Genomic DNA, 23,227 nt, shown 5'->3' on the forward strand with positions numbered 1-23,227 from the left:
CTGGTCAACTCTATCTTGATTTCACTGGTCTGTCTTCCCGGCCCAGTTTTTTTTCCTTGGCTTCATTTCTAACTTTCTTTGAGCAAGGCTTCGGTATTTTGCATGCTGATGTTAATGAAATGTTCAGGCAAAGAAGCCTAATCTTTAGGAGCTGGAGGAAGAAAATGAAACCCACATCTCCTTACCTTATCCTCTCCCCTGTACTGTGCATTTGCATCAATATATTGCAATTATCCGACCTCCCCATAGATCTCCTCTGAAGCACCTCTGCCTCACTGAATGCATGTGATATCTGGTGCTTGCATTCAGTGTGGCTCTTCAGTCTTTCTTCTTTTGCCCATTGTAGGATCTGCTCCTTTGCCTATTCAGGTGCTGCACAGTAGTACTCACCACCATTGTATCTGACTGATTCACACATGGTAATGAACTTAATTTCACACCACCACTACAGGGAGTCAGGTTATTTTTATCTTACATTAGTGAAAATTGGCATGCAGTTCTTCAAGAAAAAAAAGCAGTGAATAGTTTTGGCTGTCAAACTGAAGATATATAGGGTCGTGATTTTGGAATACTTTACTCCCAGAGGTCCCTGCAGTGAAGCTTCTCCTGGGTAATAGTGGCTGCCCAGCACACCTGTAAGGCAAACTCAGGACATCTGTAAAGCAGGATCTGCTGTGCTTCATTGTGCTAATTCAGTCTGGCTGTGAGGTGGAAAAGAAGTTGCTGCAGTGACTTTTTCTGCTGCAGCTTCTGGCACTTCGGCTGGCATCAGATCTGCAGTCCACTGAACAAGGTCTGCTGGGCTGCTGGCAAAGCACATGGCCATGCACCATGTGTGTAAGCTGACTGCAGCCTCCTGGAATTAGCAAAGCTTTCATTTCTTACCTTTCTGATCACCTCTGCAACTGGAAATTATCAGGTCTTCATCAAAATCTTGGTGCTTTGGATGTGGAGAAATTTCTGCTTATGGATGAAAATGTCCTTTTGGAATCCTCTGATTGGAGACCTTTCAGACTTGCTCCAGAACATGTGCTTTTCTAAACCCCACCTCCACATCCTCCCTCCAGCCAAGGGGAGCTGTCTGGTGGTTGCATATGCGATGCCCAATGCTACCCCTTTTGTCTAAGAAATTAAAACAAAGTAACCTGATTAACTAGGATGGAGGGAATTAAGCCTGTGTTTGTGGAGATGAGGATCAACAAGGTAACAAGGTCTCTTAACAACACTTGTTACTCTGGGCTTCCTTTGATTGGCATATCAGCAGCTACATGCCATAAATTACCCGGATGGATTCTCCTGTGCATCTGAATGCAGAAGTGAGGCAAAGTGTTATTTTAATTAATATCTGGTGCGTGGTTTTCCAGGTGCTGTGCAGCTCCTATCTTGACTTGTAAGCTCTGTTCTTTCAATTCTAAAGTCCTATCTGTGCTAACAGTACTGCATGCCATCCTTGAACCTGCTCCTGGCTTTCTGTTGCTCCCGTGTCCCTTGACAGAGACCTTTCCTTAAAGTGAGTATGTTTGTGGTGCCTTGAGGAGATAGGAGGGGCTTAGGGACTGAGTGACATGATCTCTTGGCAGGTTCTAGGAGTTCTCCCAGGTGATGGGCTGGAGCTGCTGGCATGGATTCTGGAGTGAATTAGTTTGAGAAGTGTTCCTGGATGCCTGTGGGTCCACAGCAGAAATCTTGGTGTTCCCACTGTATTCCATTAGCAGCAAAGTGTGAGGTTGCATACCTTGGATTAGAAAGCACTTGAGGATGTCATTTACTCGGGCAGATTTCCCAGCTGACTGAGCATTCCTATTCCACTAATTATGAACCAAGAGGGTGTTGTATGCAGTGGCACCCAGACAAGAGGAGCTTTCCTCTCTAATGGGGGCAGGTTGGGAAAAAGCATAATGGATATGCTAATTGTTATCCTCTCCCATTATGTGCAATCAGTTGGAACAAAGTAAAGCTTCCTTTGGTAGCTCCTGAGAAATGTGGCGCTCAGATGCTGCAGCTGGCTCCTTCCAACAGCTGGCATCCGAGTCAGCACTGTTGATGAAGTGTATCAGGAAGGGATAGCTCAGAGCCAGGACTTGCTGGAACTGGCAGGTTTTCTGAAGTCACCTGGAATAGCCAATGCAGGACTGTGTTGTTTTGTTTCTAGCTGGTGTGGGTCACAGGAAGATGAAGTTGCTTTTTCAAATTTCCCAGAACTGAAGTTTGGAAAGTGTAGGGCTGAGAGGAAGCAGTGACCTCAAAATCCTACCAACCTCTGGCTTCCCTCTGCGTAGGGCTGCTCTCTGTCAGGTGGTTTGATCTCACTCCTGCAGCTTTGGGGCAGTTTACAGCATCCCTCTTCTCAACTCGAGTGTCCTTTAAATCCCCAGGCCCGTGTTTTCCTATTTGGCATTGCCAGAAGCTGTGCATCCCCATGCCAGGCAGCTGATAGCAGCAGAACATCTGCCTGCTTCTGTGCCCCGTGGATCTTCCTCCTGAGCATAGCTGCCTCGCTCTGCCATGTGTCTTCCTATCATCAGATGCACAGCTCCTTTTGCTGGCTTGCGCTGTTTGTCTCTGATTTAGTTGCACTAAAAACCCTCCTGAAGCAGATAGGTGCTGGAAGGGCCTTGCCTGTTGGTGGTGCATTTGTAGTAGCAACTGGCAGATGGATCCTCAGTGCTCTGTGCAGGAAAAGGTACCAGATCCTGCCCTGGTGCTTAATGCTGTCTGCTGGTGGGCAGCCTGGTAGGGGGACGGGATGAAGGGAGGCAAAGAGGACTATTTAAGCCTCCACTTTGCCCCAGTTCTGACAGGCAGCTGGTGTTGTGGTTTCCAACATACATCTGAAGGTGTTTCTGAGAGTGGGAGTCACTGACGGTGGTAAGGAATTAGGGATGAAGTGAACTGGAACTAGTGGCTAAGCTGTCCTCCAGCATGCTTCCACCCCTGGTACTAGCAGTTGCATATGGCAGATGCATGAGGAACTGCCTAAGTGCCAGGGAGATAGCCGTGGGCATGCTTGGGGCTGGAGCTGTCCCTTTTTTGGTTGCTTCGCTGTTTGCCAAGAGAAGGTTATCACAAACCTTTCTAAGCAGCTCCTTCTCTCATTAAGTGAGCTCTGGCTCAATGTTGCTTCCCACGGGGCTGCTCCAGGAGGCAGAGATTGGAGTGTCCTGTCTCCTGCAGCCACCACTCACCTTAATCTCATGAAGAGCTCTTATTACCTGAGTCTCTGCTGTTTTGTTTCAGCTAATTAGTGTTGATGAGATCCACTCACTATTAGGCAGTCTCCTGTTCTTCAGCTTCCTGCAGTCCTCATAAAGTTTACCAAACATGGCAAGATATTAAACCTTTCAGGCACCATAGCACAGGCACTGCAGTGGCGTTTAGAGTCCTTGTTAAAGCAGCAGATTCAGCTGATGTCTTTAGGAAGAGTCTTTAGGAACTTCTTCTCTCCTGCTGACAGACTCCATCTACAACAGAGTTGTGTGGCTAACTATCCTGCCTGATGGAGAGGATCCTAGAATTGCTACTTCAATGAAAGTACAGCCAATCTCTAATGCAGTAAGTTCTGGATTATGTCAGAATTGATACCTCCCTTGGAATTTATGGTCTTGGTGCCCAAAGCTCAGCCACATCTTTGGGCCAGGAGGTTTGCTGCTGTTTGGTGTACAACTATGAAAAGGGCTCAGTTTCATTAAGCTGTGATGGGACCAGTTTCTTTAAAAGGAGAGACTCAATCTGGCATAGAAAGCTGAGGAAGGTGTTTAGAGGGAAGGTAGGACATGGGATAACATTCTGTGTAATTTGAGCATATGGCATTTTCCTGAGACTTTGGCTAATGCTGTCAACTCCTGCAATTTAGTGTGAATCTCCTGTTGTTTGGCTCTGTTTCAAGCTCCTGGTTTTGGCTTAGTGTCATGTCACTCTCCACACAAAATAAGTTCAGTTTTCTGGGGCCCAGAAGGATCCCAGATCAGAAAAGCAAGCCAGCAGCCATCCTAAAGCCAGCCCTCCCTAAAACCAGCCTTCCTATGCAGTTGATTTATTAGCGTTATGCACCTAAATTGCTTAAGCATATTTGGATTTCACAGGCATACACAATGTTAGAAATAGAAATGCTGAAGCATCTAAAACCTCACGACTCCACAGGGGGTTTTTTGAACTGATGCTGCTATTGTAACTGCAAAAGAGATGTGCCTGTGTCTAGGTCTTTCTCTCCAGGTTCAGTTTTGCCCTTGCCAAGGGACTGCAGGACAAATACAGTTTCTTTCAGGCCCATTAGTTTTTATGAATTTGTTCTACTGCCAGCTTATATTTCTTGAAATTCAAGATGATGAGCTAGCCCTCCTAAAAGAGCTCTGGTGCTTCTCCATGTAGCTGGGTCTGCCTTCTGGATTTTTGGATGGATGCATTCTGTCAGAGAAACAAGGCTCCTGCTCTTTGCTCTTACAGCATCTGGGGGCACAGACCTGGAGCTCAGCAATAGTGTGTAGGAAGCTTTTTAGCTCTTTGAGTTGTTGGGTGGATGTATGAGCTGAGCATCTATGTAAGACTGAGATATAGCCATCCCAAAGGCCATATGGATTTTATTGTACGTGTTTGAATATGGTAAAACTCCAGATACACTGGGGTTCTTATCTGAAGCAGCAAGGATTATGTGATGCTGTAGTGTTGTGTAGCACCTTGGGCATCCCTTGGCATTCCATGTAGATCAGCACCTTTCAGGTCTAGGAAAAGCAAAGGTAATTTTCCTCAACCTTTCCACACTCCCTGTTTGCTCAGTCAAGGCTTGCCTCGGATCTCAAGTGAACCATCTGAAAGCTATGCCCTGGCCCATTGCCCTCCTGTTTCCCTCCTGCACACTGCTGCAATGCACCAACACCTTCTACAGGCGGTGCTTCCCTTCTTGACTGCTTTGCCAGGTTTATGGAGACAGCACTCCTGGTGGTGGGAGCCACCTTGGCATTTGATTCCAAGGTTAAGCCCCACCATTGAGTTCTTGAAGTGTATGCATGAAGTGACAGACTACATAATGTATGTTGTGGAATATAAAGGTAAAGCTGTCTCCTTTCACAAACCCTGAGATTTAGGGTAGGAGACTTTCAGTGTAGGAAAGTTTGTTTCTTATAGGAACCAGAAGGTTTTTAGCTCCACCTGCTTCCAACCACCCAGCACAGGAGATGCCAGCCAATGGGTTTACTGGTAAAGCAGTACTCAGAGGGCAGTCCTGCTGGAATAAAGCTTTGAAGAGGGCTACCACTTTACACTGTGCTGGGGGAAAGATTGTTCTTAGGTGTTTCTGAGGCAGCAGGGAGAGCAGAACGCTTTAGGTGGCTTTTGTCCCCTTCAGGAGTTTCACTGTGGACATGCTGGAGTGGAGAAGGGAGGAGGATTGCTTACCATGGAAAAAGTTGTTACCTTTTTACCTCAGCCCGGTGCTGTGCCTGCTTGCTAGGTTCTGGCCAGTGGTGCAGCCCTTCCTGCACGCTGCATACAACTGAAGTTCTGCATTACTGCAGTAGCAACCCCAGGCTCTTCTCCCTGCACAAAGGAGGAAGACTTTATACGGGTGGCTCCAGTTTGCCTGCGCACTGGGAAAACCAACATCATTTTGGTTCTGTTCCTTTGCGTCTCTGCTAGACTCTGCTTGAGGGCTGCAGTGTGGTGCACAGCACTCTGCCTGTGTGGGACAGCCCTGAAGGTTGGGATGGCAGTCACAAAGCTGCCAGCGGTGTGCAGGATGAGCCGTGACCCCCATCTCTGACCGAGGTTGCAGGCAGGTGGCTGATTTATGGCCGTGGTGAGATAGGGGTCTCTCAGAGTTAAGCTGTAGGCGAGTTGCCATGGAGACAGGCTAATAAAGCACCAGGCAGCAGCCGGCTCTGACGATGGAAGCCCTGCTACGGGTGCAAGGAGCGGGTGGGTGGAGAGAAGGAGCAGCTGGTATGGTGGGGATGGAGGGTGAGCACCAGGAGAGTGGGACAGGAGTTGGGTTTTTGAGATGGCCCTGGATGCTCTGAGAGGGAAAGGGGTGAAGGGAGAAGAGATTCTTCTTCCAGCCCTTTTTGGGAGGAGTATGTCAACATGGTGCTTTTCGGGGTAAGCCGGCAGCCTTTGATGAAGGAGCTGGGCCTGTGTGCATCGTGGAGCATCTCCTGTTTTTGCATTAGCTACTTGTTTGCTTACTGTATGCAGGTTGGTTTCTTTCTCAGCAGCTCAGAGGGCCTCAGAGAGGATGAGTGGGGGTGTCAGCTTGCAGAGGCCACCCAGTACAGGACTGGTGCAACAGACTTGTGGCCACGCTCATGGCTAGATTGTTTGTAGAGAAAATGGGACTTGCCCCATGCCAAAGTGGGTGCCTGCATGCAAGAACCACTCTGACTGGAATACTCTTCTAGTGCTGATGAGCCTTCAGCCTCAGAGCAGGTTTCCAGCACCCAGCAACTCTGGGGAGCCACATGTCACTGGGTCACATCTCCATCAGCACACTGCTTCTGCCCTTTGGTGTTCCTTGGATCAGCGCTGTACCCTGACTGCTGCTATGTAGGAGCTGCAGCTCCCTTGAGTGCTGGATCTGGGTGTCAGCTGGAATGAATGCGGATGGCACAGGCTTGCTTCAAAGAGCTTGGATGTGCCAGACCTGTGCTGCACATCCCTAATCCCGTGATCCAGCCTGTACCTTCAGAAAGGACCATCCAGTCTAAATGCTTCACTAGGCCAGCAGTTATTAAATCTGCAATCCCTCTCAGTGCAAGGGCACTGTAGTATAGATCTAAAACTAAGCACACTTCTATTCTGGCTGGTTGAACAGGGTGGCAGAAGTGAAAGGCTTAGCTAATTATAAGCAAGATATTCCCAGGCTGCTGTACTTCCATTTTGAGAGATTACTCTTCAGTAATATGGTGACAGCCTGAAAGTTTAACCTTGATCATCATAAAAAGGGTTTTGCCTCAATGCCATCTCATTCTGGAGTGTGCCAGAGTTCAGGTAAGCATTTCAACAAGTAAAGGAGAGGGTTTTTTTTCAGTAGTATATTTTAAGAAGGATATAAAGCTTTATGATGGAGGGATGCATTAAAAGATAATTGATCACAGGTCTCACATGATGTTTTTATGCCTCTGAAATAGATGGATGTTATCTACAGAGACTGATTTTTAGGGTAGGGCTGTATTCTTCCAAACAGAGCAAAGGTCAAGACAATTCTGGCTGACTATGAGCAGCTATTGATAACATTGCCTTCTCTTTCAGAAAAGGTTTTCTAAAGCAGGGCTTCCTGAGCTGGTTAATGCCATCTCCCCTGGCCAGAGTCTCAGCTCCCCTGTTGATTAAAGTTATCATGTGCTTCTGCTGAAGACCCTTGTGTCTTTATGTCACTATCCAGATGACAGGAGTACTCTCCTTCTCTATGATTAGTTGGAATCTTCACTTGCTAGGATGAAAGAGGTCTATTTCTTCCATTAGGATTGGAGCTTCCTTTGATATCCCCATTGCGAGGAGGGCTGGCCAGCCCTCAAGGGGCACAAATCATGCAAGGCTTTGGAGCCTTTCCAGGAGGAGTGGTGTCTGTGACTTGGCTGGTAGAGATTCTGATTACTGCTGCTTGGTTGGCTGGTGGTAGACCTTGCTGTGGGGCACAGGTTCCTGCTCTGCCAAGGGTCTGAGTGTGATATGACCTGGATCCAGCGCATCTGGAAGGATGAGAAGGGTGCAGTGTGCACATCCACTGACCTCCTTCTCACTTATAGTGGCTTTAGGTGGGGTGCCTTTTGCAGTGCTGACAGCTGTCACTGCTCATGTGACAACATCCTTCAGCTTGTGCTTCTTTCTGCCTCTGAGAGGGAAAGGGGTGAAGGGAGGAGAGATTCCTCTTCCAGCCCTTTTGGGGAGGAGTATGTCAACATGGTGCTCCTCGGGGTAAGCAGCAGCCTTTCTGTCTGACCCCAGTTATGGCCACTTCCCCCCCTTTTACAAAGGGAGTCTACTACATGTTATGGCTGCAAAGGGAGGAATTTTGTATAATTTTGGACTTGTTAGGAAAACTTTTTCAATAAAGAGCTTCATGCCCAAGACTATTTCAGGCTGCTGGCAGTGGCAGAGGAGACCTCTCAGTGAGCCAAGAAGGCATCTGGGAGTGGAGTGAGCTATGCTGTTCCTGGGGAAGTCTGTATTGCTGTTGCTTATGGATGAACAGGCCTCAAGAGAACCACATTCTCTGTTGCCTGAGACTATTGTTAGCGCTACTTAAGCCTATAAATCTTGGAATGTTCTTCAATGTGAGCCATTTAGGTCTTGAGTCACTTGTCTCCGGATACGCTCATCTTGCTGATTGTGTTTCATGACTCTTCTTCTACCCAAGGCAGCTCTTGCCAACAGCTGAGTCAGTTTGGAAAGGAGGAAGGACAAGCATGAGGGCCTCCTCTGCTCTGATCCTATAGGGAATCAATGCTCCTGAGTTATCAGGGTCCTGTGCGTTGCCCTACCCCTGGGAATGGTTCACAGCAGTGTTTTCCCATGGAGTGTCACTTCCCCATGGGAAGGTCGTAGCTCAGGTCTTCAGGACTCTTACTTCTCTGTGTGTTGGGCCTCCTGCTGCGCTCTCTCCTGTTCCCTTGCCAACACTTATTTACAAGCGTATAAATTAGGAACAGAAGGAGATGTGCTGTGGAAGAAACTCTGAAGTAAGCAGAAACTTGGTGTCAATAAGTATGGCTGGCTTTTGTTGTTCCCTGGACTCTTCTGTGTGCTTTGAGTGGGAGATGGGACTCGATGATCTGAAATCTCTTCCAATGTGAATTTTCCTATGTTTTCCCACCATTGTGAAGGAAAAAATATAAAGGTCCTCTACTGCTGCACACATATCTCACTCTTCTCTTGAGTAATGCTTTAGATTCTTCTGGGAAGCAAGGATTGGGCTATGGAAATGCAGAGAACTGATACTTGGACTGGATTTAACTGTTTACATGCTCTCCTTCAGATTCTTGCCACAACATTTTTAGTGCTCAAAGGTATTTTGGAGAAGGGAGTGATACTTATGGTTATCATCCTTCCTCCTCCCAGACCCTCAATGGCAGAGCAGTGGTTATGTGCCACAAAGTCACAGCTGCGGCTGAGTCCTGCAGAGTGTTCCACAAGGAGAGCTCTGCAGGGACAATATATTTTGAGTGCGCCTTACTGTCAGCTGTTGTCTGCCCAGCTTCAGCTGTGGGGCTCTGCAGAGCCTCCTGATCCCAGCTGGCTCTGGCCGGTGCGTCCTGCGTTGCTTTGTCTGGCATCGCGCTTCCTCTGGGATCCCCTCACCGCCACTTCGTCCTTGCTTTTACTGCCTACTCCTCGGAGCATCTGAACCTGTCTTCCTTCTCCCGCCCTTCCTCTAAGGGAGGAGGAACAATCTGCGTTTGTTTTCCTCTGCGTGCCGTTTTATTGCAATATAAACCTCCGGCAATTCCAAGTTGCAGTCCCAACTTTCCTGCCAGGATTTGGGCCTTGCGGGGACGAGGCAGCAGCCTGATAGGGTTCGGGGTACAGCACCCTTCGGGGTGCCGGCTGCCTCCTTGCAGAGCCTCAGCGCCTCGGGGAGCGCCCACACTTCAACAGGTAGGTGCTGGGAGCAGCCCGCTGTGCTCCGCTCGTCCGGCGCTACGGAAAGGATGCTGGGCTTCAGCGGAGGGCTGTGACATCGCTTGGGGCAGGGAGGGCGGCGGGGTAAGGGAGCAGCCTCCCGCTCCGATCCGCGCAAAGCGGGTGGTTAAACCCTCCTCCGGGCCGCGGGGAGGAGGAGGAGGAGGAAGGCGGGGGGATGCTGCTTCCCTCCCTCCCTCCCTCTCTCCCTCCCTCGCCGCGGCCGGAGGATCGCGCAGGCGGCGGCTGGCAGCCCGGGCACGGCGGGCTCGGGGCCGCGGAGCGGTGCGGGCTCCGGCCCCCCCCCTCCCCCCCCCGTCTGGGGCAGCCGGCGCGGCGGTGAGTGCTCCGCGGGGGTCCCCGTTTTGTTGGGTGGGTATCCCTCGCCGGGCGTGGAGATGGGCGTGCGGGGAGGGGCTGCACCCCCGGCTATTGTCTGTTGGCCGGTGAGCGGTGGGGGGAGAAAGGAAGAGGACGGGGCGTTGAGAGGGAGCATCCTTGATGCCGCAGCAACTCCGGAGCACGTTCGTCCGGAGCAGAGCGGCAGCCCGAGCTGTGCGGGGGACCCCCGGCCCGGCCCACCCGTGCGGGGAACGGGGAGAGAGCAAATGCCTGAAGGAGAACGAGATGAGCCCGGGTCCTGGAGCCGGACGGCATATACAGGGGAAGGGCTGAACAGAGAGAACAACGTAGTAAAGCAAAGTCAAATTTCCCCCTGAATCCCATAGCCAGGCCTAATGGGCATCGATGCTGAGTTGGGATTGGGATGAGGAAGAAAGGGAAGGAGTGGGGTGGTCTCTGAGAACACTATAGGAGGGAAGGGAAAAAGGCTCCAGATACTCCTCCTGCAAATTAATGGGACTGAGATATGGATCATTTAAAAGGAGCAGCGTAATGCAATTATACATTAGGCAGTTCTCACTGCAACGTTTATCCATTGTTCCCTGCTTCGCCTTCTGCCAGAATGATTCTGGTCTGGACGAGGGGAGTATAATTGAGGAAATAATTCATCTCCCTGGCCGGTTGCAGCCACAGTCTCTCCTGAACCTTCAGGCTACCTGTATTTGCAGCAGAGTCCTCAGACAGAGAGGGGGATCTGGGACCCTCAGTGAGGCTGCTGCTGCCGTGGGCTGGTTGGTGGGAGCAGCTCTGGTCCCTACTCACCTGAGCAGCTCTGACAGTGGCAGCGGCGCAGGTTTGTTCCCTCACCTCTCAATCCTTGCACTGAGTGAGAAGAAGAAAAATAACAGGTGGTGAGGCAGGAGCAGCCTGCAATAAGAGATGCTGTGTGTGCTTCGGGCAAGTCCTCTTTTTTCTGTAGTCTGTCTTTTAACTCTCTTTATCCCAATGGATAAAAGATCTCAGGCTGTTTTGAGAAGACGCTGTTGTGGAGGATGGAGCTCTGTCTGCTGCCCTTCCGCCAGTGTCTGTGGTGGCTGTCTGCCCTGCAACGTGTGCACACAAGTGCAGTGCAAGGAGAACGCAAACGTGCCGCTCCTGCTTACATCCAGAGATGGGAACAGCTGGGGTGGTTGTGGCTGCACCTGGGCCCTGTGGCACACGCTTGGCTGGGGGCTGCATCCCTTTCCATTCGATCTCCTCTCAGTTCACAGCAGCGCTCAGTGCTGTGGGTATGCACACATGCATTTGCTGCACCGCTGCACTGGGGGGCTGCTGCTTTTGCTTCTGGAGCTTTTATCAGCACTCTGCATCAAGCAGCTTTCCTCCTCCTGTTTTCTCCTCTCCTTTCTTCTTTGTTTGAAGCTGCCACCTATCCCACTTCACTGTCAGCTTCCCCTTTGCCTTTTTCTGCTTAATTCATTCTTTCACCTTGGTTTCTTTTTCACTAAACAGACCTCTTCCTCTTCACTCTGCTCCCTCTCAACACTATAGAAGAAGCCCAGCTCCTCATCTCAGTAGGAGTATTCCTGCCAACTGTTTACAAAAAGTAGCACAATACCCAGGCTGAATACTGACATAATTACATACCCAGCCAGAGTGTAGTAAATAATCCTGCTTTCAAGCTTTTGCCCAGTGGAGAGTCTTTTGCCATCTCCTTTAGCCCAGGGGTGAATGTATTCTACTTGGCTGCTTTTACTTATATTCTGGAAATAAAGTCAGTGCAGTCAGTGCACATATATGGTATTGCCATATAAATTTCTCATCTACGCATTACGTGTCTGAATGTGCATCGTACATCTCTGCTCCTGGTGCGGGCTGTGAGAATAGTGCTGGGCAAGCATGAAGTCAGGGAAGGAGCAACTGCTGAGCTGTGGTTATTGTTCTATCAGTTAGGAAAGATGGCTGTGGGGTGAAGGTCAGGAGCGCGGGGTTGGCTGGCTGCTTGGTTGGGGTGCTGGCTGGTTTCCCAAGGATTTGTGTACGTACAGTGTGAATGCTGACTGTGGGCATTGTCAGCACAGTTGTATTTCCAGTAGTGCTCTGAGCCCGAGTCTGTCTGCAGTTGCTCTGATTGTGAGTCAGTCTGTCTGCAGTTGCAGTAGCCGTGAATCAGTGTCTGCCTGTAATTGTGTGGGTGAATCAGTGTTGGCTTGTTACACTTGTGAGTGCAAGTGGTTTCCTGTAGCGGCTGTGGGTGTGAATCACTCTACAGTCCCTCTGGATGTGTTTTCAAGTGGAGAACTGCAATACTGAGATTAGTTTTGTTTTGATGAGAAACTGTCAGGCAGCTCCTTGTTTTGAAAAATTAAAGCTAAGCTGGGAGTTGGACATGGAGCTCGCTCAACTCCATCACCAGCCTTCTGCAGCAGGGACCCAGATCAACGCTTGCTTTTGCGATCTGTGTTAATCTGAACCTTTAAATTTCCTTCCCTTGTGCCTCTGGTTTCAAGTGTCCCATTATGCTGGTGTCTCTTGCAGAGCCGCAGACATGGCATTTGGTAACCATCACGTGTTCCTTGTACCTTGCATGGCAGATTGATGGGAAGGTTGTTTATGGCCTGTGCGGGGTGTGCATTGATAGGGACTGCTCAATGCGCTCCTCTCGGGTGGAAAGCACAAACAGTTTCATGTCTGAGCTGAAAACTGTGGTTCCTCTGCCGTGTGCAGCTTGCTGTGAGCCAGAGCTGTTCCTCTGAGATGGTAAACAGCAAGTTTGATTCAGGTAGGCAGGGGTACTGCTGCCTTCTCCTTGTTTTCTGATCCTTATAAATGCTCTGGTAGCTGTTGGGCTTCTGGCAGCATCTATTTAGCACAAAGCAGAGCTAAGCAGAGAGCCAAGTCAGAAATCTGGGCTATGTTAGATGATGGAAGCAGAGCACTCCCGTTGGTCCAGGCTGACAGACAGCCTTCCCTGTGCTCGCTAGTACAGGTGGAGTGGTGCTGGTGGGGCTGGAGTGCTTCCAGTGCTGGCTTGGTGTCTGCGCTGTGCAGGGTGTGTGTGCCTCCTGGTTAGCTCATCTCATAGCAGGGAGCCTGTCAGACAAGAGTCTTGTGAAGCATCATGCTTACTCCATTATTTCCAGGCTCCCAGACAAACAGTGTCTGCTCACTGCAACCCCTGCATCTCCCCCAAAAATAGTTTTATTCAAAGAAACTCTTCTTTTTCACTGAAGCTATTGAGAATTGAAGTGAAACCTTCCCAGCCGGGGACACAAGGCAGCATGTGTATCATCTGCCTTTATTGCTGCTGCACCGTGTGCTCACTGGCTGCCCGTCCCTGCAGAGAGCTCCAAGCCTTCCCCACAGCAGTGATGACCGCAAGGCTGGTGTGTTGCAGAGGATTGTGGCCAGCTGTTACGTCTGAACAGCTCTGCGATTTTTGAGGAATGTCAGAGGACCTCTCCTGATGACTGGGACCTGGTTTGAAAGGCTCCAAGGCAATAAAGAAGGGCTCTGAGGAGCCACTTGTGCAGTGTGAATGCACCTGATCTGGAGATAAATATGCAGTTGTTGTGAGGTCACCTGCAGTGCTTGGCTGTGCTACTGTGCAGGTGGTGGATGTGCTCGGCACCAGCCGGGTTGAGATAACACTTTTCCCCCAATGTGGGAGTGTTTCTATCTGAGCCTTTGGATTATGGATGCCTCTGCTTCCCAGCCTGTTTTCCAGCTGGCTTCCCAGCAGTAGCTCCTCTTTGCACATACCCCCTGAGATACCTGATTTGGCAGAGATGCAGAGCAGCTGCAGGTCCTGGGGGCTGTGGACAGAGTGGGAGCTGCAGTGCTCAGCACTCCTCCAGCTGATGCGACTGATAAAGGTATGTGGCACATGGGCACGGCAGCTCAGTGACACTGCAGGTACACCGAGACTCTTGGTGTGGTAACGGTGGGCAGATGTGTCCTATGGGCTGTTGCTTCATCAGTGCCACCTGCATGATGAGCCTGGCTAAGTGAATCAAATTGCTCCCTTGGCTGTGTGTGTTTCAAGGAGGTGGTAATTTGAGGAAGATGCCAGTGTGACTCTTGGAAATGTACCTGTGTGGTTTTGCAGGGCTCTTCACTCTCTATTTGCTCTCCTTTGCTTGCATTCTCCCTCCCTGAGTTGTTCTCCCAAGGTTTTTTGCAAGCTGTACCTTTCATTCTCCACCTCCAGAGCTCTTTCCCTTGTCAGCATGAAACCTGTGCTAATCATAATTTCCTAGGAAAGAATTTCAGAATATTTAATGGCTTCTACGATAAGGAGTGCTTGAAAGATTAGGCCCAGCATGCAGAGTCAGGAGATCCCCATTGTTAACGTAGCTACATGGAGATCCTGCTGATCCAAAAGGTGCCAGAACCCTTTGGTTCCCAAATCTCATCACAGGAGGAACCAATGTATCACTGTCTTGGGGAGAGGGAAGCTTTTCCAATTCCTCCTTCCAAAACTGCATATCCAGCAGGAAAGCTCTGTTTCTTGGGAGTGTTGTTTTGCTATGGTGCTCTGGAGATTGGGCACGCAGCATGTGTTGGAGAGGAGTGGGCATATTTATGATGCCTTTAGGTATCTGGCTATAAAGAAACCTGCCAAAACCCCGAGTGCACTGAATTGTACTTTAAGTATTGCCGAATCCCAGCTGCAAAATGTTAGCGGGGCTCCTTAGAAAATCTGCATTTGATTCAGCTGTGGAGGTTACCAGCAACTGCAGAATTAGTGATGAATGTGTTTGCTAAGCGTGCCATTAAGAAATGAGCCATGGGCAGATGGAGGAAGGAAGTGCAGAGCTGCTTTGAGCACTTCCCATGCTAATAGAGAAGGTGCTGGGAGCTGCTGTGCCATGGGGATCAACTGGGCTCTGGCTAAGCACTATTTAAAACTGTACATTTTAGGGGAAGGAGGAGTGAAGGCATCCTCTGCTGAGGTTTCCTTGCGTTCTTCAGAGATGCAGTCCTTGCCTGGCAATGGGGTGATGAACACCGGAGCTGGAAGGAGACTGCTCCTTCTGTGTCTGCCCCAGTACTGCTTGGCTCAGCATCTTGAGGCCACCAGGGTTCACCACCAGCAGCCCCTCTGTCAGTCAGGAATACCAACCATGATCTTTCAGACTGGGTCTGCTTTGCAGTCCATGTCTAAGAAGTGTAACAGAGCCAAAGAGTAAGGAAAATGCAGCATAGTCTCTTCTGTCCAAATCCCTCAGGCAAAACATGAAACAAGAACAAACAGAAAGAGTTAGAAAACAGTGCCAAGCTATTTCCCATGCTGTGCAGTCCTTCCTGAGCCCATAAGAGCCTTCTCAGTGAACCAGCCATGCATGTGCTCTCATGCCCTATCTCAGGGGCATCCTGTGTGCTAGAACACTGAGCTCTCAGAACAGGGGGCTGGTGAGGACAGATATTCTCTTAACGCAGGTGTGCAGAGCGGTTTCTGATCCTTAAAATGAGACTTGAGCATTTGTTTAACTTGATTCAGGAAGCCCTGCTATCCTTGGCTAGCACCTTCAGCGGAGCAATCCAAAGTACAGAATTGACCATTCATCTCCCATGTAAGGAAAACTGCATCAACAAGTGGAAATGTGGTTGTCTTGAACTTCTTGGTTCAGACAGCCATCAGGTGGCTTTTATCACTTCTCCTGGCTTTATCTTTTCCTGAATTACTTCAGCTGCCCTGTCCCAGCCTTGGTGCATCATCTTCCAGCCTGTGGTCTCACCAAATCCAGGAGTTCCTGCAAAGCTGTGAAGCATCTGCTGTGAAATGGGATGGTCCTGATTCACGTGGATAGCACTGGTTAAAAATGCTGGCAGTGCAAATTCTGCCAAAACAAACAGTTCACTGAAATCTGTTGAATGGGAAAGCGATTTCAATAAGGTTTCTTTAGCGGTGATGTGGGGAAGGGAGAGGGAAGCCAGCAGTGGGTTTTTGCTTTTGGCTGGTGATTGAAGTTGTCTTAGGAAAAAAAAAAAAATAATAATAAATCCTATTGTATAATCTTCAAGTTAAAGAGAAAGGAAATCTGTTGAGGAGCTGCTAATTGAAGGAGTTCTGAATTTGCCTTGTAAGAAACATCAACACTTTATCTGTCCTTGTTCTGTTTTGGAACAAGCTTCCCCAAACTGATGGAGTTTCCCACAGAGCAGATGTTCATTCCCTAATTTGTACTTCATCAGCAAATACTTGAAATCCAACCTGTGTCCCTGCTCAGCTGTAGGGTGGCAGGAGTCAGAAGATTGATTTCAAAGCAGGGCTCATTGCCTATGATGGTGCAGGTGTGCCCGTGCCAGGACAGCTTCCCCCAGAGTGTTTGCTTACTGGTAGTGGGAGGGTTGTGCTCCACTTGGTAGCCTTCCACTTGAATAAGGCCCTGAACCTACAGCCAAACTTTCGGCTGCACAACATCAATCCATGCGCTGAGGCAGAGGCTTTAAATGAGTAATGGGGAGGAAGACAAAGGTAACATGTGAAATATGCTCCATGCAAGGCTGTGGTCAAAAGGAGTCCCTGGCTGTGGCTCTGGGCTCGTGGCTGTGCCTGGCTGATGCAGCACCAAGCCACCCGTGTGTGCCAGGCAGGAGCTGTCTGTCGGGCAGACGTCATGACAAGCTGTATTTATCCTGGCTGTTGCTTGGCAGTACTGTTCTGAGGTGCATCAACATAATGAGATACATAAAAGGGGAAAGGCAGTTAAATGTGTAATTGCATCACAATAAACATAAAACTGAACATTAATGAAAAAATCTGAGCAGGCTTAGTGTGGTACAGTTGAACACTCCCACTACCTCGAGCCCTGGTACCCTAAGTTTATGATAATTTCTGGTGATGTCGTTAGCAGAATTAAATGAGTGTCTAACTGTCCAGAAAGACATCAGAAAGAGAAAAAAATGGGTTTTGAGACTTGTGGGTGTCCCTGGGCAGCATGAGTTGGGGGAGCTGCTGCTGGGTGATGCCTGAGCATGAGAGGTGAGGAGAAGGAAAGGATGGGTGCAAGAAGCAGTGTGATCACTTTGGAAATGGAACTGTGCAATGACTGGGAGGGATCAAAGCACCTGAGGGGCTGCTGGATGCTCAATGAACATGTATATGTGTACGTACATTCCTGGCTCTGACCATACAGTGCTGCCTCTGGTCCAACAAATGTGACACTCTAGAAAGCGTATAACGGCTGACATGGATGAACCACTGGAAAAAAAATGGAACCAAATCAATTGCTTTCCTCCTAGTAAATTAAATCTTCTCTCTTCTGTGCCCCCATGGCAGGTTTTGGAGGCTCGCTTGCTGCTCGCTGTGCATTGAGGCCATGGCACCGAGGCTCACTGGAATGGCATCTCTCTCTCTTGCTGCCCTTGGACTCCTGCTGTCAGCTGTCCCTGCTGATGCTGGGTAAGGTGGCAAGAGGCAAGGCCTTTGGCCAAGGCTGCTGTTCTTTCTCAGTGCTTCAATATACCTGCGCTGGTACCTGCATGAAGCAGTTCAGGGCATAATCCTAAAAAGATTCTCTGCCGTTTCTTTGGTTGTGCTCCTGGGCAGCCTTTGTAGGCATGTAACACAACAGCAGTGACTGCTGCCAGTGCCTCTGCTCTCAGCCCTGTGCCTTTCACCCAGTGACTGCTCAGTCTTGCACAGCTGAGCTGACTGATTACATTACACTAGTTGAGCTGTTCTTGCTAAGGATGGTTGTCAGCATCTTTTGCAACAAAACCAGTTTTCAAACATAGCCTTTCTGCATTTCAACTTTGGGTGAGGAGTGTGCTTGGATGATTTTTAACCTGGAAGTGACGCACACACCTCTTTCCAGCTCTGATTTTTTAAAATACTCTTTAAAAACAAGCAATCTGGAAAACAATACTGCTTCAGCAGTTTGGCTGTTTATAATGTAGGGAGAACTGTGCACGTAGGATCATAGACTCATAGAATGGCTGAGGTTGGAAGGGATCTTAAGCCAATCTAGTTCCAGTGGGGATGTAATGACTTTTTTCCCCAGCCTCTCCTAATTAAATGTGCTGGATAACTGTCTTCCCTGCCTAAAGGCTTTTAATTCATCCCTCCTTGGAGTGTTGCACTGGCTCTGCAGTTTCCCCCCCTGCCACTCCCCTGGTGCCTTCCATGTAGATCCTATACAGCTCGCGTTGAAGTCAAAACCTCAAATGTCAGCCTAAGTAAAACCACTTTGAAATCTGTAAACTCATTTTTCCCCATTGCTACTGAGTCTCTGTCAGGAGTTCTTTCACAAAAATCTGTCCTCTCGCTCTTTATATTATGGGTAATTTTTAAAGATAGCTTATAAAACATTAATGAATGAGCTTTCACGAGCGTGCTAGCTATTCATAAGTTATAGATGGTTATATACCCATCAGCAGACACGGTTACAGATTGCTTTTAACTGTGACATCCAGTGAAAGCTGGCACAATTGAAACCTCGCTAATTACAGAAGGCACTTGTTAAATTCCTCAAAATCCCCTTTACCTGGGGGAGTGCAGGTATTTCAGATTTCCTTTGTGCTCAAGTCCAGGTGAAAACCAGAACCACTGTTTTGGTTCAGATAAGTATTAAAGGCTGAGATGCTGAGGGGTTTTGCTGTTTCAGCATTGTGATGTTGCATGGGGCTGAGGGATGCATCTCAAGTGCTTCATGGCTTCGTGCAGCTGCTGGAGGCTGAGCTTCCTGCCTTGACCACTGCTCCCATAAGAGCTGGTATTGGTTCACTACAAATCAGAGACCAACAGCCCTTGTGAGATGTGAGATCTGATCCCTGGAGAAACAAACCACAAGTACTTGAAAGCCAATTTCCCACTGTCTTTGGTCACTGATGCAGACAGATTAATGTCAAAATTGCTCAAAATGAGATATTTCAATTAACGGCGACATGCTGAATAACATCGATTCAGCCTCTCTCTAAAAATAACTACAACAGTACTTGCTCTTTTTTTTTTTTTTTGGTAGAAATCAGATTTTATTATTCCTTTATCTTACAGGAAAGGGACTTTGTGTTGGGGAATCATTTTGGTACAAAACTCCCAGCAGCTCTGCTACTTGTCATCCTCTCGACCCTTCCTAGAATCTTTACAAGTGGACTCATAACGTCAGAGGTGGCTCATCTAACCAGACGGGATGCTGCAGGATTATGCTTTGAACAGCTTCATTGATGTTGCACCCTTCCTCTTCCTCTCCCTTTTTTTTTTTTCCCCATTCCTCCTCATAATGATTTCTCAATCCTTGCACTTCATTTCTGTGCTCATACCGAAGCCATGGCTGCACCCCATGAGCTGAGCAGAGCTTGATGGGCTGAGTGAGCCCTGTGCTGCTCTCTGGGGCTGCTCCCACCTCCTGAACAGAATTCTAGAGCACTGGTTTGATGGCATTGACCTTCCTTATGCTTTGCACCTAGGAGGAGTTTGTTGGGCTTTCTCCAGTGTTATGCCACGTCCCTTATTTTTTTATTTTTATTCTTTAGTATTTTTATTCCCTTCTCCATCTTTCCTGCATTCTCAGCATCTCTACTGAGTTTTGTTTTGTTTTCTGTTTCTTAGTCTTCTGCCTTTCCATTAGTTTTGTTCCTACCAGTTATTTCTGCTGGGAAAAGCTGTGCTTGGAACTTCAGCACTGATAGATACCCTGTGCTGTTTAAAATCTTTGAAGCAGCCGGTTTTGTGAGGATTCGTAGGCTTCTTTCTGTTGATTGAAAGGGAGACGCAAAATGCAAATGTGCGATTTGAGCCCCTTGGGCTTGCGAAATTGCGCTGGATATTTTGTTTGGTGATATGAGTTTTGTTTGAGAAATGCGCTGCTTATTTTGTTCCACCTGGGGCAGAAAATGCCCCAAGGAAATCATCTTATTTGGGGCTCCTAGGCTTCTTGCATTGAGCGGAGATAGGAGCATGAAAACTCATTTGATTTTATAAACAGGGAAAGTTCAACAAACTGCAGAAATGGCTCACATAGGGTTTTAATGGCAGACTCAGCCTCCCAGCCTGCTTTACTGATTTCCTATTTTTCTGCCCCTCTTTCCTTTTCCCAGGGAAGAACGCTTGGAAATGGGCTGATGTGGTAAATAACTGGCAGCACTTGCTGCGTGCTCCCACAAGGAGAAGCCAGCACTTGAATAACCCTCAGATTCCCAGAAGCTCTGTTCCTCCAACTGCCTTTCATAGGGGCAGGAGAGGGACACCAGCACAGGGTACTCCTAGTTGGGCCAGGACACGGATAAGTGTCCTTTCATTTCCATACTTAGAATGTATAAAGAGTATTTCTATTCTGATTGTGGCTTTTTTCCTCTCTCCTCTTTTCCCCAAACACACCAGGCTTTCTCAGAAGCATGTTTCAGACGTCGTCGATGACAGCAAAGACAACATCACCATTTTCACGCGCATCCTGGACAGGCTGTTGGATGGCTATGACAACCGCCTAAGGCCTGGACTCGGAGGTCAGTTGGTTGGAATGATGATGTTCTCTGCATCTGTACAGCTTTAGAAATGAAGGGCTGGCTGTACAGATGACTTTTTGACAAAACTGATGGTTCTGGGAGGAAAGCCAAAGCCAGTCTCTTGTTGGTTGCGTTGTTTTGGGTCCGTTGTATCTCGTTGTTTGGTATTTTGTGAGAAGAGAGGCACACGTCTCTACAACTGTTGTGGCCTTCTGTGACATTACATTGGTAGGCCTGTAGATGGAGCAAATATAATTTTATTTTTTTCTGCTACTTTAATAGGCAGTATCATGTCCTAAATTATGACACCACCAGCTTGCAGAACCTTCCATCCACACTGGCTTTGCTTTTTAGTTGCTGAGTTTTGCTGCAGAACCTCTCTCTTTATGTCCTCTCAGCTGCTCCCCAGGTAGCTGTTATCTGGGGGGATCTTCTATGTGTACTGATCTGGATAGCATGCACTCAGCCGGGCTCTGCTATCTCCTGAGCTTCCTTCAGCATTGCCATTACAGTAGCTACTGAGCTCTTCTCCAAGCACCTGCAGATGTTCAAGTGCTTTAGAAAGCAAAACCCTAGATAGTCACCTTCCAGTGCTCATGGCATGCATCTAGCATGCTGTATGGAGGAAGAAGCAGCAGGGAGATGTTCCTTCCTACTGGAGGAAATGCAGTTCCTACCCAGAGCCGGACTTGCCATGCATCTGTCATTCCCTGTACCTCTCACTGCTAAGCTTTCTGTCTTCCTGCATGCTGGTTATAAAGCAATAGCCAGGAATTGCACCCTGTGTTCCTCTGCGCACCCCCTTGTCCCCACCTTGTCATGGCCTTCTTCTTGTATCTCTCCTAGAGAGCTATGGCCCTAAGAAGAGGCTATGGAAAATCTGGAAAAGAGGGGTTTCTCCAGAGAGCATCCTCACTGCAGATGGGCTGCCATGCCACAGAGCCCAGCTGGGAAAGGGTTACTCTATCTGCATAGGCTATCCATCAGTTTTATTGCTTTTGTTGCTTGTTTCTTTCCCCCAGAATTAACTGCGGTCCCACTAATAGCTTTGCTTCCTCAAGTCTCCCCGATGGCTCTATTGATTTAACTCAAATGATTCTGAGAGGGGACTGAGGGGGCATTTATGTTCACCGTAGGCTCAGTTGCAGACAGCCTGTGCTAAGTATTAACAAGAGGACTCCCAAGAGCCCCCTTGCTGGGAAAGTTAAAACCTTTCTTGGAATATCTCTGCTCTGTTGCTTTAGATCCTTTAATAATGTGCTTAACATAATAAATTGTCTTTGGAATCTGAGCCAGACATTGCATGCTCAAAGGCTGCTTTCACCTCTGACTTTCCCTCATGGAACACTCTGGCAGATGCAGATAGGAGGTTGTAACAAAGGCTGTGGGTTTGGGGGGCTCAGGCAGAAATGGACCTGCTGCAAACTAGGAGCCATCCTGGGGTGACTGTCAGCAAGAGATGGGCTTCCAATGTCCAAGGTTACGCAAGAACCAGTGGATAACCAGACAGCAGGGCTTGCAGGCTCACTTCTTGGCCTTGTTTTCCTCACCTTGTGTCAGATGTGTTCTTCTGAACCCCCTTGTCAGCACATGGGAGCAGTATGGGGCTGGCTGTGCCCAGGCTCCTGCCCCCGCATCCAGCAAAGTCTTTTCCGTGCCCACTGGGAACTGAGCAATGTTTGTTTAGACTTTGGAAAAGGAGTCTGTGTAAGCAACAGAGTGTTGATGTGGCGACTTCTCCCCTCAAGATAGCCTCTTTGTATTTATTTTCTTATCCCCTCTGCTTCCACCATCTGGTGCCACCCACTCTAATAGCTGCCATGCCAAAGCTCCTCTTCCCACCAGGATGCTGCAGACTCAGACTGAAGCACAGCAGTGCTGAGGCTGCTTAGCACCCAGAACTGCAGAGATTGTGGCCCCGTGCCTGCATGCTACCCCATCCCTGAGATGTGGCTCAGGGCATCCTCTTAAGTGAGGAGTCCTTGCAGTCCTGGTGATTCTTGGATATCTGGGAGCATGCACCAAGCCATGTTGGAAGAAAGGCTGAGGGGAGAAGTGTCTATTAGATCCCTTCTTCAGGAACACCCACGGCAGTGGGGACACAACCACTTGTGTCAGCAAGAAGTCTTCCATGCCTGGTAGGAGGTTTTTCCCCTGTTTCTGTCATGTGCCCTGGCAATGGATTACTCCAATGGGCTGAGTCCTCTGTTCTGTCTGACCCCATGACCGCTGAAATGGTCTGGGCTTGGGAAAGGAGTAGCTGCATAAATGGATCATGTTATGGAGCGTGGAGAGGAAGGAACTTTCAGCAGATAACCTGTCTTTCCCCTGGGTAAACACAGTGCAGATGGGTTATTAAGTCAGAAGAGGAATAGAAATGGACCCTGAGGGAATGGAGACATCTGTTGTCACGGCCAACCTTGTGGGAGAAGAAAATCTCCTGCAGAGTGAGGTTCTATATGGGCAGCTTTGGCCTCCCCTCTCAGTCTGGAGTAGTGGATCACATGGATGCTCTGCCTGGCCCCTCAGGGCTGGTGAGGGGCATCTATTTATAGCTCACAAATTCTCTTTGCTGCAGGGGCTTCCTGCAGAGAGGGCCTCTGCTTTGAACCTGGTGTTTGCCTTACTGCAAGGGTTGGAATGGAAAGTTATGGCCAGGAGAAATGGGTCGGACTGGCTGACGAAGGGAGAGATGTCATACACCTGGACAGGAAGGGTGTGAATGTGAGTGATGGGACACTGAGTAACACTCTGAGAATGACTGATGCACACATAACTCTGTGGGTTCTTTGGCTGCTTACTGTGAAGAGTGATGTTCTGCAGGCCT

The 23,227-nt window shown here is 48.7% G+C and overlaps 1 protein-coding gene across 5 annotated transcripts in view; it reads left to right on the plus strand.

Annotated features, from left to right (window-relative positions):
* Positions 1–23,227, plus strand: part of GABRA3 (gamma-aminobutyric acid type A receptor subunit alpha3) — a 91,935-nt gene that overhangs the window by 17,810 nt on the left and 50,898 nt on the right. For 2 of the 5 annotated variants that reach the window (XM_048959592.1, XM_048959593.1), the window contains exons 2-3: positions 17,237–17,359; positions 20,279–20,400. In XM_048959592.1, the coding sequence (XP_048815549.1) occupies positions 17,277–17,359; positions 20,279–20,400 (205 nt within the window). In that variant the 5' untranslated portion in view covers positions 17,237–17,276. Of the gene's footprint in view, positions 1–9,444; positions 9,586–9,913; positions 9,982–17,236; positions 17,360–20,278; positions 20,401–23,227 lie in introns of those variants that run through there. The other 3 variants (XM_048959594.1, XM_048959589.1, XM_048959591.1) reach the window with 3 other exon arrangements.

Source organism: Lagopus muta, chromosome 13 (genome assembly GCF_023343835.1).
Source record: "Lagopus muta isolate bLagMut1 chromosome 13, bLagMut1 primary, whole genome shotgun sequence".
Taxonomy (NCBI): Eukaryota; Metazoa; Chordata; class Aves; order Galliformes; family Phasianidae; genus Lagopus; species Lagopus muta.